Source organism: Pseudomyrmex gracilis, unplaced genomic scaffold (assembly GCF_002006095.1).
Source record: "Pseudomyrmex gracilis isolate BER0280 unplaced genomic scaffold, ASM200609v1 scaffold_26, whole genome shotgun sequence".
In the NCBI taxonomy this organism is placed as follows: Eukaryota; Metazoa; Arthropoda; class Insecta; order Hymenoptera; family Formicidae; genus Pseudomyrmex; species Pseudomyrmex gracilis.
In genome coordinates, this window is record NW_018020610.1 from 916,104 (window position 1) to 931,308 (window position 15,205).

Consider the following 15,205-nt stretch of genomic DNA (forward strand, 5'->3'; position numbering starts at 1 on the left):
ATAAAACGCGGAATCAGAAGACGACTTTTATCCAACATGCGATTAGGTCGTATCCACGACGGCGGCAGCTATGTTAAGTACCATCGCCCACGGTGCAAAATTAACGTTCCGGAAGATATACGCGTGACGATGTTTTCAATTTATTGCGCGACAAGATCGAGTGAAAAAGAAGAAGAACGACGCAATTACGCTAAGCCACCTTGAAGAGTGAGCGCCATGAATCTGTTCCTTGACAAAAAGATGACTATCTCAAGAGACGCGGACTGACACGCTCGCATCAACGTCAATAACAACTCTCCCTCATACGCGTCCGCAATGACGTGACTAGAATTTATGTTACCCCAGTATCGCACGCAAGTCTGAAGATCTGAACTACGCGAAATTTTCGACGAAAAATGGAAAAAATTGAAGACGAGACAGTTATTACGAAAAGTGTGCGCAAGGATGAGAAATTCAAAGGATTAAAGTCAATTTCTGCTTTCGAGATCTCTATAGGCGATAGTCAACGATAACGATCATTTCTTTTAATTTACCCAATTTTGAAGAGACCGAGAAGGAGGATAGGGTTAATTACGCTGTGCGCGCGATAGCGCGTTAACGACGTTGCGGTATAGCGGCGTGAGATCAGCGTTTCGAGGGAGAGGGAACCGATTCCGATTGCGTTCAACAAGCTATATCGTTTTCGACCGTGGGTCGGCGTTTAATTAAATGTTGGGGGGCGTCGAATGCGGTCCAATGGGATACCGCTGAAAGTGTTAGGTCAGACGCGGACGAAGAGAGAAATAAGGTAGGAATAAACGGAAAAAAAAATCGGAAAACAGTCGAGGGAAACGTCACGGCAAATTAGTGGCGCACAAGCGATCACAAGAAAGAACAATTGTAGAACGAACGGAAAAATCATCGAGAACGAAGTGAGAAATGGGGAAGAAAGGAAGTAGAAATGTCTCTTCGAGAGATGACGACATCATTCTCAAGAACATCTTGTTTTGTATATAAAATAAAAATGATATTTTATTATTTTTCAAAAATAAAAAAATGAAAACAATTTATTGAAAATATAATATACATGTAAGATAGAGAAATATAAATATTAGATTGATGCAAAAAACCTGATTCTTCACAAAGATCTATTTCAAATAAAGTTGTTGACTTTTATAAAAGGAAGTTTTTTTTTTTCAAAATCGGTCACGCAAAACTTTGTTTTCAAATAAAAAAAAAAAAAAGCACAGTGAGAATCAATGACGAGATTGATTTTTTTCTCTTATTGTGATTAATAAAAATTAGATTTGCCACCCTGTTTTTTCTGCTCTGATTTTCTACTTGACGACGAAGCTTTTGCATCAATCTCATACATCATAGAAAACGTCGAGTACATAGTTTTTAATTCCATTATTTCGAGCATCTCCTGTGATTTTTATCGTAATAACACGACATTTAACAACTAAACAAATTAACGTCTTCAAAAAAATGAAGAAAAAAAATTTTCCAACACGATAAGATTTATGGCACGGCGCGCGCGCACACACATGCGCATCAATAAATATAATACTCTCTAATTGTTTTTGTCGTTGCTTAATTATCTAAATTACAAAATAGTTTTCTTTTTTTTTTTTTTATTTCAGTTTTTGTTCTAAGATATGTTACGACATTTCGCTCAGCGAAATTATTCATTCAAGTAAAGTTACGTTTGATTTGGTTTCGGCGGAAAGTAAACGGATCGGATCAACATCGAGGTCACCGACGGCACCTGTTTCTGATCGTGCATACTCGTGTCGTCGGGATTGTTGGACGCGTACTCGGTGGCGACTTTTCGCGCAGTCATTGTCAGCATGCTCATCAAATCCAGCTCCGTCCCGTACTCGTCCAGAATACTACACAAACATTGTATATACCACGTGCCCTCTATGGGATTTCTCCAGGTATAAAATCCTTGAAACAAGAAAATTATTTATTGAACATTTCTGAATTTTTATCGACCAAGAGAATTTCTTTAATTTTTATTAAATGTATGTTCGTTTTATTGATCCATCGTGTTACTTCGCGCGTTTATACCTTGCACCGAGCTGTGAGCTATTAAGAAATCCGCGTGCGTGGGAATTTTGTAAGACGCCACACTGTCGGTTTCCGATCCCAATGCGCTACGTGGGGACAGTACAACGCCGCCGTCGAGTTCGTCGCCTCTGCACGCCTGGAAGAAGTCGAACGGAAATTACCGGATTAAAAACAGACAGAAACAAACTTGAAGAAATATAATTTAGAAAAAAAAAAAAGAAACATATTTGAAGAGAGAGAGAGAAATATATTTATAACTTCAAAACAAAAACGCGACTTGAAAATGTAAAGGCTGCTTCACCTGAAAGAAGAACAGTTTCGGCTTTCCCGCGAGCGTATTACATCTGTTTGCCGTGAACGGCTTCCAGATTTTGTCAGACTTGTAAGCGGCGTCCTTCGCGCATATCAGGTCGTTGTGAAATCCGTGAGTTAGCACGATAATGCAGATACAGTCGTTGTCTGTGTGATCGAGCCCGCTGACTGTAACATACAGGAAGACAGAGAGAGAATTAACATTGCAATTTTAATTCGCGATTGAATTTCTTCTCTATTTTAAATTTAATTTGACACTGCTCACGGTTATCGATCTCAGTCATAACTTCCATGTGATTCAAGTCGTTGTGCACAAGAACCTCGAAGCCGAGCTTCCCGAAGCTCTTTTCCAGTTTTACGGCGTCCGTCGACGAGCCTTCCCGCTTGTCGAAACCCATGTCGAAATGCTCGTGATTGAAGATCACGCACTTGCCGCGATTTTTGTGATTCATATTGTAACAGTCCGCGTCTTTGAGAACGGACGTCTTGATCGCGGCCGAAGTGCTCGGCGAAGAAGGTCTGAAATAAAAGAAAAAAACACAAGATTTGCGTCCACGATGAGAACATTAGCAAAAATTCAGCAGCAAAAATCGCTCTATTTCTGTTTGCGCATTATATTATTTTTAAATCGGGCTAAAGCGCCAAACGCGTTTTATAAATCAAATATAATTTTTTACTCGGTAACAAAAGTGTTCTCCTCGTCGAAGGCTGGACGAACGTTCACGCGAGCGTCGTGAAAGTCCGATTTCTTGATCCAATCGCTGGTAGCAATGTCCACTTTATCTAAGAATTTCTCACGTTCCGGCGATGTCTAAAAGCAACAAGAACCGGCAAAATTTTCACATCTATTTGTAATTAAAAAAAATACATATACTATATATCGCAGAAAAAAGAATGCAATATACCACGTATTGGTGCGATATTTTTTTTATCGAGAAATATTTACCTGGTACATCGTAACGAGAAAAACATTGCTTACTTGATCGTAAATGTACGTACGTAGTAGCCAGAACAGCTAGAGAGAGATTTACTCCGTTGTCTTGGATGAGTTCCGCTCGAGGGAGACAAAAAGAAATCCGCGCCGATGGAGTCTATCACCGAATTGGATTTAGTTTTTCGTTCGTCGGGAGATACGGTGGACGAACCGACACTCTCGAAAAACCCCTTATCGTCGTCCGTCTGAAAGCAAATAGAGTTTATATTATTTATTTTACTCACTCAGCTGAAAAGTTTCTTTCTTAGTTTATTGCTGCGTTAAACAAATTAAAAGAGAAAATAACTCTGTTTTTTTTATTTGATGTAATTGTATTTAATAAAGATATGAAAACAAACATGTTTTTTGTTTGTACTACAAGTAGTACTTTTTCATTTTGAGATGAGTAATCACTGAATTTTTTTTTTATGCGCGCAGAATTGCGCAAAGGGATGTAAAAAATTGTATCGATAACAATATACTTGAGAAACAATGCGAAAGTCTCGGATATCTGTTACACGGCAGTGAAGAGGTTTCGCGCACCCCATTTTGCATCGCGAACTCGTATCGACAGCGTCATTAGTATTAATTTAGAGATAAAATCAATTTTCTGCTTATCTATATTCATCGGGATAATCTAAAAAGAAAGTCGACCGATAACGAAATAAATTATCCAAGTGCAACAAAGCTGGATACCGCGATAAAAATATATACATGTATATTGCAATCTGTTTCAGACTTCACCGAATTAGTCATCCATCTTTCCAGATTAGAAGAGAAGTTTCGTCAGTATCGCGATAATAAAATAAGTATGGTCGTCTTTGTTAATCGTTTAAATAAATTGGTTTTGTGTATTTCTCGTTGCCCTCCGATGCTGCGGGAGGCAAAAAATTACAGCTCGAATGTCCGCCACGCTTCGCGCAATTTCTACTCTAACGCGAATCGAGAATTTTTAATAAAAGATTAAAATTTATACGTTTTTTTCTTTCAATTTGCGCTCGACATTTGTGTTCAACATTGATAAATTTTCAAGTTTTTACGTCGTATTCCGAAGTTCTTTTTTGTAACGCGTGTTAAACGTACAATTAGATTTTTTAGGGAGAATATCGTTTCATCAATCGTATTTGAAGTTTAACAACTTCAAAGATAGTATATTTAGTTTTGTGATTTTCACGTCACTTCTGATAAACATCGATTTCGATACTATTCACGTAAGCGTGCCGAAAACATTCTCATTCGCAACAAAGAAATTTGTGCGATTGATGTAAACACACGTTTTCGATTGATGCCGACTTGATCGCAACGATTTCAATCACCAGAGATTCTCAGTTTGTTATTATAAAATTTAATGCGTCGAAATTTTGAAAATTTATCAAAACGGCAAGTTTACTTCAAAAATTATGTGCCGGTTTCGCGACCCTCACGCGGTTCTTTGTTACTTGACTCCCGACTCTCACCTGTGCGTTGACATCGTCGCATTTGATTGTCGTCAATGACTCCATATCGCAAAATATCACACACCGAGACAAAACAATTCGAGTCTTCACTTCCGTTGGAAGCTGAACGCGTTTCTTCTGTGTCGTCGAAAATTTCACGGAGAGAGCGACGTTTGAATCACGAGCGTGTTCAAGAAACGACTGCGAAACGATCTCATGCCGACGATTAAATTCATCGAGCACTACGAACTTCTGCCATGCGGTATCGGCTTATCAGTTTTTATCACGGTTGATTTCTATCACGTCCGTTCGAAGCGTTGCTGCGATTGTCGATACGTATTCTTCTTTTCGTAATTCTATATCGTATATTGTCACGCGTCGATGTTTATGGTTAATGACGCAATGATCGCCGAGACCTTGAGAAGGTTGTCCTAGCTAACGCCGTTGTAAACAGTAGGGCTGTGATAGTTTGTTAAAATTCACGAGACAAAATTCTAGTTGTTAAATTTTATGTATTTTGTGCGCATTGCGACTTATACATGTTTATGTATTCTGTGTGCACACACATTTCTTCTACTTTCTAAATATGATTTTGTATTATAGAGAAGTTATATATATATATATATATATAAAACTATAAGCCAATGTTTTTTTATTTACATACAAAAATAATTCATGCAAACAAAATAGTTGATATCAAAAAATAATTTATAATATAATTAAATTAAAACATGTTCATATAATTATATAAATAAAATTTTTTATTGTCTGTATTTTAATTATATTTGCAATATATTTGCGATATTTTGTTCGTATTTGTTGCTTCTAAGTAGAAGGAGAAATCTAACAGACACTTTGGTTTAACAACCGCGCATTGATAAATAAATAGAGGAGATGCTCCAAATTCTACTCTCAGGAGCACGAATATATGTGAACATGTTTTCTAGTTTTCTTTACGTGCTTTTCTTCTTTTTCATCCGCTTCTTTATATTATAGAAGCAATATTTAAGAAAAGAGAACATCTTTGCGCGTATAGCGCAGCGATAATCAATCTTTCAGGAACGTAGAAAAGTGCAAACACAGGCGTCGAAAGTTTGCAACTACATTTATAGGAACAGCCGGCAAAGTTAAAACGCGATAAAAAAATTATGTATATATATTTTGCTGTGATTCGTTTTATTTCAAATAAATAAATTTATTTAAAAATAGGAATCCTTTTTCCAATCTATTGCATACTTCACTGAAGAGTTTTCGGGCGCCAACATAAGTGAATCTTTCTTTAAGAACATTATTGCTGTGAGAGAGAGCTGTTGACAATGACCACGCAATAAAAACACTATTTTTGCCAAGTGTCATTCACTGTCGTTCGCGGTAAACGACAACAGTTAATGACACTCGGCCAAAATAATTTCACGCGCAATTACGCGAAAAGAAGAAATTTGAAACGATTGGTCGCTCGTTGGCGGAAGGTCGTCGACCAATTGGGCGCACCTGTCGTTGCAATATTGTAGTTCACAGTTATATAGTTTCTGCTGCCATGTTTCTCTGCTTACATCCTCCGCGGAGAATCGCAAGGAAAACTCGAGTGCAGCCAGCTGTGAAAGTGTGAGTGGAGCATGAGTCAACAAAACGAACACTTTTCTTCAAGTATTTGCATTTACATTTCACAATTCCGCACGTTCTGCTGCTGACTGATCATTCCAGTTGGCACTCTTGTTGAAGAAAGTCGTGTACTAGTTATTTGCTATCTGCTATGTTCGTAAGATTACAGGTAAATAAACAGAAAAAAAAAAACATTTTATATATATATATTTAAATACATATTGAAGTACAAATATAGTAAGTTGTGGCAAATGCTTTCTCTGACACGATCTGGCGCGTAAAAAATTCCATAAAAATCGATTGCCTCATTCGAATACATTATATAAACAACAGCTGACAATGACAGCAATCAAACATCACGCTAAAAGCATTTTTTTTATTGAAAGAAGTTTTTGTCACATGAGGAAAAGACAGTAACTTGCACAATTTTCATCTTCATTACATCCTGATAATATCTCTTTTGAGTTAATACAAATATATTTGACGGTATACAATTATACAGGTTAGCACGTACATGTATACATTGAGTACACGTACATACACATATTTATTTTCCAGTGGAAGTCGCACCAGGAATAGAAGATTTCAGAGTTTCTGACTCGATCATCATGTCCATCTTGAGCAAACGTGTCAGTACGAATCCTTGTTTGGATCCCAAAGGTTTTTTTGGAATAGACGAAGCATGCCTCAGCATTCTAAACGAATACAACAGATCTGTCACGTTCTATTCTTATCCGACAGAATGTTACATGGTTTGTGTAAACGTTGTCAAACAAACTTTGAAACTAACTAACTGTTGAAACAATAATGTTCATTTTAATTGCAGTGCAATGGCGTGCCGCGGACTTTAACTGCGGGCAATAACACATTGGTTGTGTCCACAAAATATCCTTTGCACATGTATTACAAGGATAAGAATGAATTTTGTCAGTAAGTTGGAAATATATACAAAAATATGCCGCATAATCGTAGAATGATTTATGACATTTTATTGGAATTCTTGGTGAAATGTGAAAATTGATACTTGTAGCACTACGTACAATTTTAAGGAACGCGGAAGTTATGGATGGAACATTTCTGAAAAACAATTATGCTCGGAGATTTACACGATTCACGAATCAATAAACAGTTATCTTCGTAAGTTTTTGTTTTCAATAATTTTGCGTGATCTTAGTTCATCAAGCTGATACTAATCGCAATTGTTTTTTTTTTTTCTTGCAGCAATATTTGTTGCTTTTGCAATATTTGTTCTGGCAATAATTTTATCTATACTCGCCAGATATATTATACATGTAATAAGACGATTTCCATTTTTTGACACAACACCCGTAAGTGAAACAAATTATATATATTACACATTATATTAGATATGGAGATATATTTATAATATGTTTTCACAGATTGTGGAAAGAACATCACAATCGGAGACATCGTATTCTTTAGGAACAAGCAGAACTTGTACTAGAATTCGTTCTATCGACACTTTTCGAGGGTATGTTTTACGTTAGATTAAAATGATACAAAGAGATCTTGTATTAAATATGAGAAAAATTGTTTCAGAATTGCTATATTATTGATGATATTTGTTAACAATGGCGGCGGCAAGTACACGTTCTTTAACCACAGTCCGTGGAACGGGTTGACAATTGCAGATTTGGTGTTACCTTGGTAAACTATCGTCTTCATTTTATATTATCAAACTATATCGCATTCTGTTTTCAATATTTTGGACAATCTTATTTCCTAGGTTTGCCTGGATCATGGGAGTTTCGATTACTATATCAAAACGGTCGCAACTGCGCGTGGTGAGCTCACGCTGCAAGATCATTTTACGTTCCCTGCAACGCTCGTTTATGCTCGTACTTCTCGGACTGATGTTGAACTCGATTCACACGAAATCTCTGAAAGATCTTCGATTTCCCGGTATTCTTCAATTACTCGCCATTTCGTTCTTCATTTGCTCCACAATCGAGACCGTGTTTATGAAGGTGCACTCCGAGGTTTGAATTGCAGCTTTACATTGTGTGTGTGTGTGTTTACATGCGTTTTTACTTAGCACCCATCTGATTAATAATCTCCTAGGACGACCTGTTACAGTTCGGTCGCTTCTCAAAACTACGAGATATCTTGGAGAGCTGGCGACAGTGGTTGATTGTATTAGGAATCGTAACGACGCATACCCTCATTACATTCCTGCTGCCTGTTCCGGACTGTCCGAAGGGATATTTGGGTCCGGGTGGTTACCACCACTTCGGAAATTTCGAAAATTGCACTGGAGGCGCGGCTGGTTACATAGACAGATTTGTTTTCGGAAGTCACATGTACTATAAAACACAAAATCCTGTGTATGGAACCATTTTGCCTCATGACCCCGAAGGTATATCAACACTGTTGTTTGTCACGAGCATTTCAATGTCGCAAATGCTATGAACTAATGTAAATTCATAACGTCATCATTTATACATAGGCATACTGAACACTCTGTCTATCATACTTATTGTGTACATGGGTGTTCATGCTGGAAAGATCTTGTTACTGTACTACCAATGCAACGAAAGGGTGGTCCGCTGGTTGCTGTGGTCAGGTATAACGGTAAGTTTTGATCTTTTATAGGAGAATATGATTGTAGGAAAATAATTACATTGTTAATAATTGATTACTGACGTGTGTTTAGGGCATTATTGCTGGAATATTATGTAACTTTGACAAGGAATCCGGAGTGATACCAGTAAATAAGAAAATGATGTCGCTCTCATTTGTTCTGACTACATCATCTTTTGCATTTTTGCTGTACGCGATCATGCACTTCTTTGTCGATTACAAACGATATTGGAGCGGAGCTCCATTTAATTACGCAGGTCTGTTGACGACGCTTGTTAATATCTACGCTTTGTCATGCGATTAAAATGAACAGATATTTAATATCCTGAGTGTGTCTTACGTTTGGTTTATAGGTCTGAATCCAATAACGCTTTATATCGGGCACACTATCACCATGGGTCTCTTTCCGTGGGCTTGGAAAATGCCTCATCCTACGCATTGGTCGTTTCTTACTATGAATTTGTGGACTACAGTATTATGGAATGTCATCGCATATTGGCTTTACATGAAAGATATTATTATATCTATTTAAAACACAAAAAACAGCTATTTTATACGTAATCAAGAACCGTGTTGTTGAAATCACAAAAACAAACGTATGAGGCGCGCGTTGAATAGAGTAAGTTCAGATACTAACATCTGATGCGATGCACGGTCTTGAAAAAAAAATGTATTACAATAATATACTACAAGAACGAGTATTTATAATGCGATAAAAGACATTACAAAGTCTCGAAAAAGACGATTACTTTTTGCGACAATGTTAATGTTTTGTATTCAAACATAAGTGGAATTTTGTATAAAACTAAATAACTAATGCGCTGTTTTATTTTTAGCATACACATAACATTAATTTTTCAAGCACTCTTTTTTTTTTAATTGCAATTATATATCGGTTTTTTTCCGAATTAAATCGTGTGATTTTTTCATATTAATAATTTTAAACATTATAAATACATGAAATACATATTACAATATATTTGTGTAAATAAATTATCAGTTATAAAAAAATATTATATCGTTTAAACATTTCTATCTTTTGGCTCTTTGTACGGCAAACCCAAGATCTTAAAAATATCTTCTTCACACGTAATTTGTACAGGGTCTCCCGGACAATCTGAAATAATATATAATATCTTTTTTTAATACTAACCACGAAATATTTTAAATTATTCTACTTTTACATATTTCATGCAAATCTTATACCTTTTGCTGTAAGAGGTTTCAGTGTGTATTCATTCAGAGTGTATTTCTTCTCCAATGCATGTGCTCTCATATTCTGATTGAACAGATCACTTCCCGTGAAATAAAGTACAGCGCAGTAATATTGATCGTGATATGTGAGACGTATGTCCAACCTTCTGAAAGGTTTATCCTTCGACAATTGACATACTCCCTACAAATTTGTAACAATTTGCACACTTGAAAATTTCTTGATTAATTTTATTTCAGTATTATTTTTCAGTATTTTACCATAAATTTACTGCTTCCAAGAGAGAGTGTGTCTGTAATCAACCGTTTCTTTTCAAAACAGGCAACAATTGCTTTCAATGATACAGTTTTTTTCTTAGATGTCGATATATAATTAGGATGTGTTATGAGAACATCAATATCTCCACTTTCTTCTTTGCCACGTCTGTAACTCCCACAGATGGTTATGAGATAATCATTGTCCAATTCTTTTATGACATTCTTCAATATCTTCTCGATTTGTTTAATTTCTGCTCTGGGTATTTTTTTCTCAAAATCATCGAAGTACCGTAATCCAAGTTTTTGATGATGTGTGAGCTTGTTCTGATGTTTCTTGAGTTCTTCCAATGTCTTGATGCCAGCATCTACTAATTCCTTTGCTTTTGCAGGACCTATGCCCGATACTCTGGCCAACAAACTTATGGCAACATTATTTTCATCTTTTTTAATCTAAAAAAAAAAAAATTCTCGTCTCTGTTAAGAAGAGATAAGTGTAAAACAATAATAATAATTCACATACATCTTCTAATTTTTGCAGTTTCCCTGTTTGAAGAAATTCGTCTATCTTCTTTGCAATTTTTACTCCAATTCCAGGCAATTTCTTTGCTTCCTCTCCACTTTTGACTCTCTCAGGCAGAGCACTTAACGTTCCAGCTGCTTTGCGATACGCGTTGTATTTGTAAACATTCTTGCTGACATTTCGTTCGTAATCAGCCAATTCTGTATACGTATTTTATTTATATTGCACGTAATCGTGTATATCGTTATGACACAATACAGTTTTTGACACAATGAAAATAGTAATTGTTTTTAAATTGAAAGATCAATTATATAATTTTTACCACACGCAATTTTGCAAAACAACTTACCCGTCAAAAAGTCACACAAATCTTGATTTGGATTGTTTGCGCTAGTCGCGGCTTTTCTCTTACCCATTATTTGAGGTAGAACACGATAGAGATTTCGAGAGAATATTCGGTTCAGCTTGTTACTTATAAATTTCGTTCAGCATATAAATATTGTTGTTGTGTTGTACCGGTTACTTCGAGTGTTTACACTCGAGCCGAGATGCGCAGTTAACCAAATATTCTCTTCTAATCCGTTATCAGCATCAGCATCGTCAATGTTCCTAACGCTACACAACTGGATCGTCCCATGAACAAAGCGCGCTTTTACAGAATCTTATTTGTTCAGTAAACCGTTGTTATATATTTCATAGCATGGGAAAGAAAGGGAAAAATGAATAGATTTGCATATCCGTATTTATTCCACAAGTACGTGTTTACACAAGTTGACAAGGAAATATCATAGATTGATTTATTTAACTACGTATACAGTTTTTTTTTTTTAGATCTCTTTATCTTGCAACATGATACAATAAAATTTCTCTTCTTGTGAAGTATACAAACCAACACGTAAATTCTCTCTTCCTATGTGTTACATCATATTAACAATGTGTGATAATTCAAACACACTGAATACTCTTTTCATATTATTTATTACAGCAGAAAGATAAATTTGATTATTATGTGTATAGAAAATAACAACTGCACAAATTCAGGCTTTGGCATCACAATCTTTTTAACTTGTCACACTAGCTTAGTATATATATACGCTATTGTTTTCACTAAGAAATTAATAATCAACCTTCAAATGTCATGATTAGAGTAAAACTAAGATATATGTGATATATAATCTACAGAGAGAAATTTATATAAGATGAGATTGCGTCTTCACTTATAAACTACGTAAAAAAAATTAGAGAGAATTCTTAATACTGGATATTAGAATATTAAAACAAGTGTCACCAGTATAACAACGTATACTTTTTACTGGTTCTTAAAATCAAACAAAGGAATGGTTTCAAGTAAAAAAACAAAAAGAAATACAAAATTGTAAAAAAATAAATATACAGAAATATGCGCACTCTTTGACTTATATCTAAAATCTACAGTTTTAGATATATAAGGAATTTAAATTTGACTTAGATTAGAGATTCCGCGGACATATTGAACTTCGTTCATTGCACGATGTCGATTGAAATCGTTTGAAATCGACTATTCTGGTCAATAAAACAAGTTTGGCATTGCACTGTCACATGTTCGATTGTACATCTATGTGAATGACGATTCTAAGTATTTGACACATAAGTACTCTCTTGCAAAAATTAGAAGTGGAAATTTCTAATTTTCTCGGAATGTAAACTATCAGTCTCGTGATATAGAGTTTCGCACAGGGAATGTTTGGCAATAGCTAAGTCTTCTGGACGGTTCTTTGTATCTACATCATATCTAACTCGCGCGCACGAATGAAAAGAGTGAGCAGTAGAAGCCCCAACATCTTAAAGATGTTTGAGTTTGAACTTGGTTATTTAAATTTGGTGTATTTGATTTGATTTTATCAATCGATCTGTTACGTCTCTACGATTTATCGTTGCTATCCTTTGTAAACTCGCAGATTGCATCTGTCTAGAAGAGGATCTTTCCGGATCAAACCGGCTTTGTATCTTTCCGGAAGATTGCTCGCTACGTAACTTCTTGCGTAACAGAAACAGTTGAACTTGAAAATAATCAAAGCAAGTAAAATAGAAACTGGACCCACTACCGCGTATACGTACAACTGCGGGATTCTGCCTGGTTGCCAGAGAATTGTAAATGCGACGGTTTTTCCTTGAGTATCTGTAACACACGTGTGTGTCAATTGTCGACGCATTAGAATTTTGAAAACTTTACGCAACTTACCTATATAGGCAAGCCCGTATCCCGTGTCCGGTGTGCCCATTCTGTACGAACAGGTCGGTATTTGCACTTCGTGAATGTCTCCCACGTCCACTCTCAGCTCGTACAGCATCATTCCTTGCTGCGGACGAATACAACCCGGATAACTCAACTGATCCGTCGCCGTGTCCAGACTTTCGTGCGCCGCGTGGTGTGTATGAGCGGTAAAAATTACCTGAGGTGTTAACTCTTCAAGTACCTACAACGAGACACACACACATACAATAAATTATATTAAATATTCAGTTGATAATTTTTGTAATGTTTGTACATACACTTTGCACAAAACGATCGGGCATAGACAGTAAAGGAACATGGCTGAGAATAACATTTGTTATATTTCTTTCCTTATAATCATTCAGAAAGGCATCTTTTGGCGCTTTTGGTATTGTACGTGTCAGTCTGTTAACCTGAAATGCTACGAGTGCTAATTATTTCTCGAATTTGATAAGATCACGTGAATTAAGGATCTCGTGTTTACCTTGAAAAACGTAACGGATTTGTAAACCAACGTGTCTGGTTGAGTATATGCGAAATTAAATCTTTGAAGAATGCCCGGAGAAACGGAATCTTCCTCACCTCCGATGTCATTGTCTCCTGGTATATAAATTTTCTACAAAAAAACAAAACAGATTGACGCAAACCAACAAGTAAACCGAACTGAACAAGAAGACAATTTTAAGCAATTGAAGTACCATTATGTTATCTGGTGTCGAAAATATTGAATCTAGTCTTTTTTTATATTTTTTGAACTCGTCTAGAGTAGCTATGTGACCCTCATCCATGAGGTCACCAAGAAAGGCAATAACATGTGGCTGAGAATGTCTGAGTGCTCTTGAGAATGTTTCTTCTAAGTACCTAGAGGCAAAACAATTTGAAGCAAAACTTGAGATCAAGTTCCACACGTGCAAACATTTTCAGTACAAGTTCTTCTTTCCATGAACAAGTTCTTCTTCAATTGACATGTGCGATAAACTCAAAAGACAAATTTGTCTGAGACTCATACCTGTCGCTATCCCATATTGCCACAGACGAACCAAAATAATTCTCATTTCTTTCCCCGAGTATTTGCGGATCTGCTACAAGAAGAATTCTGACACAATCCGAGCATTCGTACGTTCTCCACATCCACTTTTGTATCTCGTACACAAGAACTTCATTGTAAAATATTGTTATACAATACAACGCAAGGAATCCAATGTATAACAACCGAAGCTTCAATCTGTTCAAATTACGCATTTTTACATATCTACAAAAGACTCTCCAAACAAAAGGGGTTTAACACGTATCATGTAAAATTACCTATCTCGCCTGTTTTTTAACATTTTCTATAAATTTGTTCAATATTACACAACGTTGCGCACATGAAAGGTATCGGCGCGGCTCTTCCGAGTTCACATTATCATCAGTCTTGTTTGAACTCTCCTTACACAGCGCGATAATCTGAAAAAACGAATGTGATGCAAAAGTTAATAACAAAGTATACACCAGAGAGAGATGTGCACTTATATCCCCTTATATGTTGCCAGAACATAAATTTCCAGTGTCAGCGTTACATCTTATCGCGTCACATAATGCACCACACGTTCGATACGTTGCGTCAACGAAATAAATCGTTAGTGTGTGATACGCGCATGTTAAGTATGTTTGAAAGAGGAAAACGTGCGTTTACAAACCAAAATGCCGCATTGTTCGGTTCGCTGTAAACAAGTCAAGCCAGAAAGAGACGACGATTCCTTACCCGAAATATTGCTCTCTCTTTCCAATATCTTCGTGCGCACCTCCACCACCTCCGCAAGGACTGTACAGCTATGCAGCTGTCAAATATCCCCCCACTTGTCCTATTCTCACAACGCGCTTCAACGTGTAAAGCCAGTTCCACACAAGCGCAAGACGCAAACGCAAGTCGCAAGTCCCGTAAAATTGAACCAATCGCATTGATCGAATCAGCCAATCGATTGGTCAATTCCACGAGAGAACTG

At 36.4% G+C, this 15,205-nt stretch overlaps 4 protein-coding genes across 9 annotated transcripts; 1 reads left to right on the plus strand and 3 right to left on the minus strand.

The window, feature by feature from the left end:
• Window positions 1–1,411: 1,411 nt before the first annotated feature.
• LOC109852283 (caspase-1-like) lies at window positions 1,412–5,171 on the minus strand. Its single transcript, XM_020423306.1, has 7 exons — window positions 4,795–5,171; window positions 3,364–3,543; window positions 3,042–3,175; window positions 2,630–2,883; window positions 2,354–2,532; window positions 2,053–2,188; window positions 1,412–1,929 (listed from the first exon to the last, which is right to left on the minus strand). Exons 1-7 carry the CDS (start codon window positions 4,837–4,839, stop codon window positions 1,682–1,684), a joined length of 1,176 nt encoding a protein of 391 aa, XP_020278895.1. The 5' UTR covers window positions 4,840–5,171; the 3' UTR covers window positions 1,412–1,681.
• A 1,111-nt stretch (window positions 5,172–6,282) lies between these two features.
• LOC109852282 (heparan-alpha-glucosaminide N-acetyltransferase-like) lies at window positions 6,283–9,922 on the plus strand. Of its 4 annotated transcripts, none has more exons than XM_020423303.1 (12): window positions 6,283–6,378; window positions 6,934–7,127; window positions 7,202–7,305; window positions 7,406–7,512; window positions 7,597–7,703; window positions 7,776–7,867; window positions 7,936–8,043; window positions 8,123–8,375; window positions 8,458–8,752; window positions 8,843–8,967; window positions 9,050–9,233; window positions 9,330–9,922. In XM_020423303.1, the coding sequence occupies exons 2-12, from the start codon at window positions 6,984–6,986 to the stop codon at window positions 9,506–9,508; spliced, it is 1,698 nt and encodes a 565-aa protein (XP_020278892.1). In that variant the 5' UTR covers window positions 6,283–6,378; window positions 6,934–6,983; the 3' UTR covers window positions 9,509–9,922. The 4 variants fall into 4 exon arrangements, with proteins under 4 accessions (XP_020278892.1, XP_020278894.1, XP_020278891.1 ...); XM_020423305.1 differs by having other exon boundaries at window positions 6,289–6,544; window positions 8,473–8,752; XM_020423302.1 differs by having other exon boundaries at window positions 6,290–6,544.
• Window positions 9,923–9,929: 7 nt separating this feature from the next.
• Window positions 9,930–11,549, minus strand: LOC109852284 (DNA polymerase beta-like). Its single transcript, XM_020423307.1, has 5 exons — window positions 11,316–11,549; window positions 10,967–11,166; window positions 10,450–10,896; window positions 10,183–10,372; window positions 9,930–10,093 (listed from the first exon to the last, which is right to left on the minus strand). Exons 1-5 carry the CDS (start codon window positions 11,380–11,382, stop codon window positions 9,999–10,001), a joined length of 999 nt encoding a protein of 332 aa, XP_020278896.1. The 5' UTR covers window positions 11,383–11,549; the 3' UTR covers window positions 9,930–9,998.
• A 159-nt stretch (window positions 11,550–11,708) lies between these two features.
• LOC109852221 lies at window positions 11,709–15,053 on the minus strand. Of its 3 annotated transcripts, none has more exons than XM_020423176.1 (8): window positions 14,965–15,053; window positions 14,526–14,666; window positions 14,230–14,445; window positions 13,919–14,081; window positions 13,705–13,836; window positions 13,499–13,633; window positions 13,188–13,422; window positions 11,709–13,124 (listed from the first exon to the last, which is right to left on the minus strand). In XM_020423176.1, the coding sequence occupies exons 2-8, from the start codon at window positions 14,546–14,548 to the stop codon at window positions 12,883–12,885; spliced, it is 1,146 nt and encodes a 381-aa protein (XP_020278765.1). In that variant the 5' UTR covers window positions 14,549–14,666; window positions 14,965–15,053; the 3' UTR covers window positions 11,709–12,882. The 3 variants fall into 3 exon arrangements, with proteins under 3 accessions (XP_020278765.1, XP_020278767.1, XP_020278766.1); XM_020423178.1 differs by lacking the exon at window positions 14,965–15,053 and adding an exon at window positions 14,900–14,960; XM_020423177.1 differs by lacking the exon at window positions 14,965–15,053 and having other exon boundaries at window positions 14,526–14,893.
• Between the last annotated feature and the right edge of the window lie 152 nt (window positions 15,054–15,205).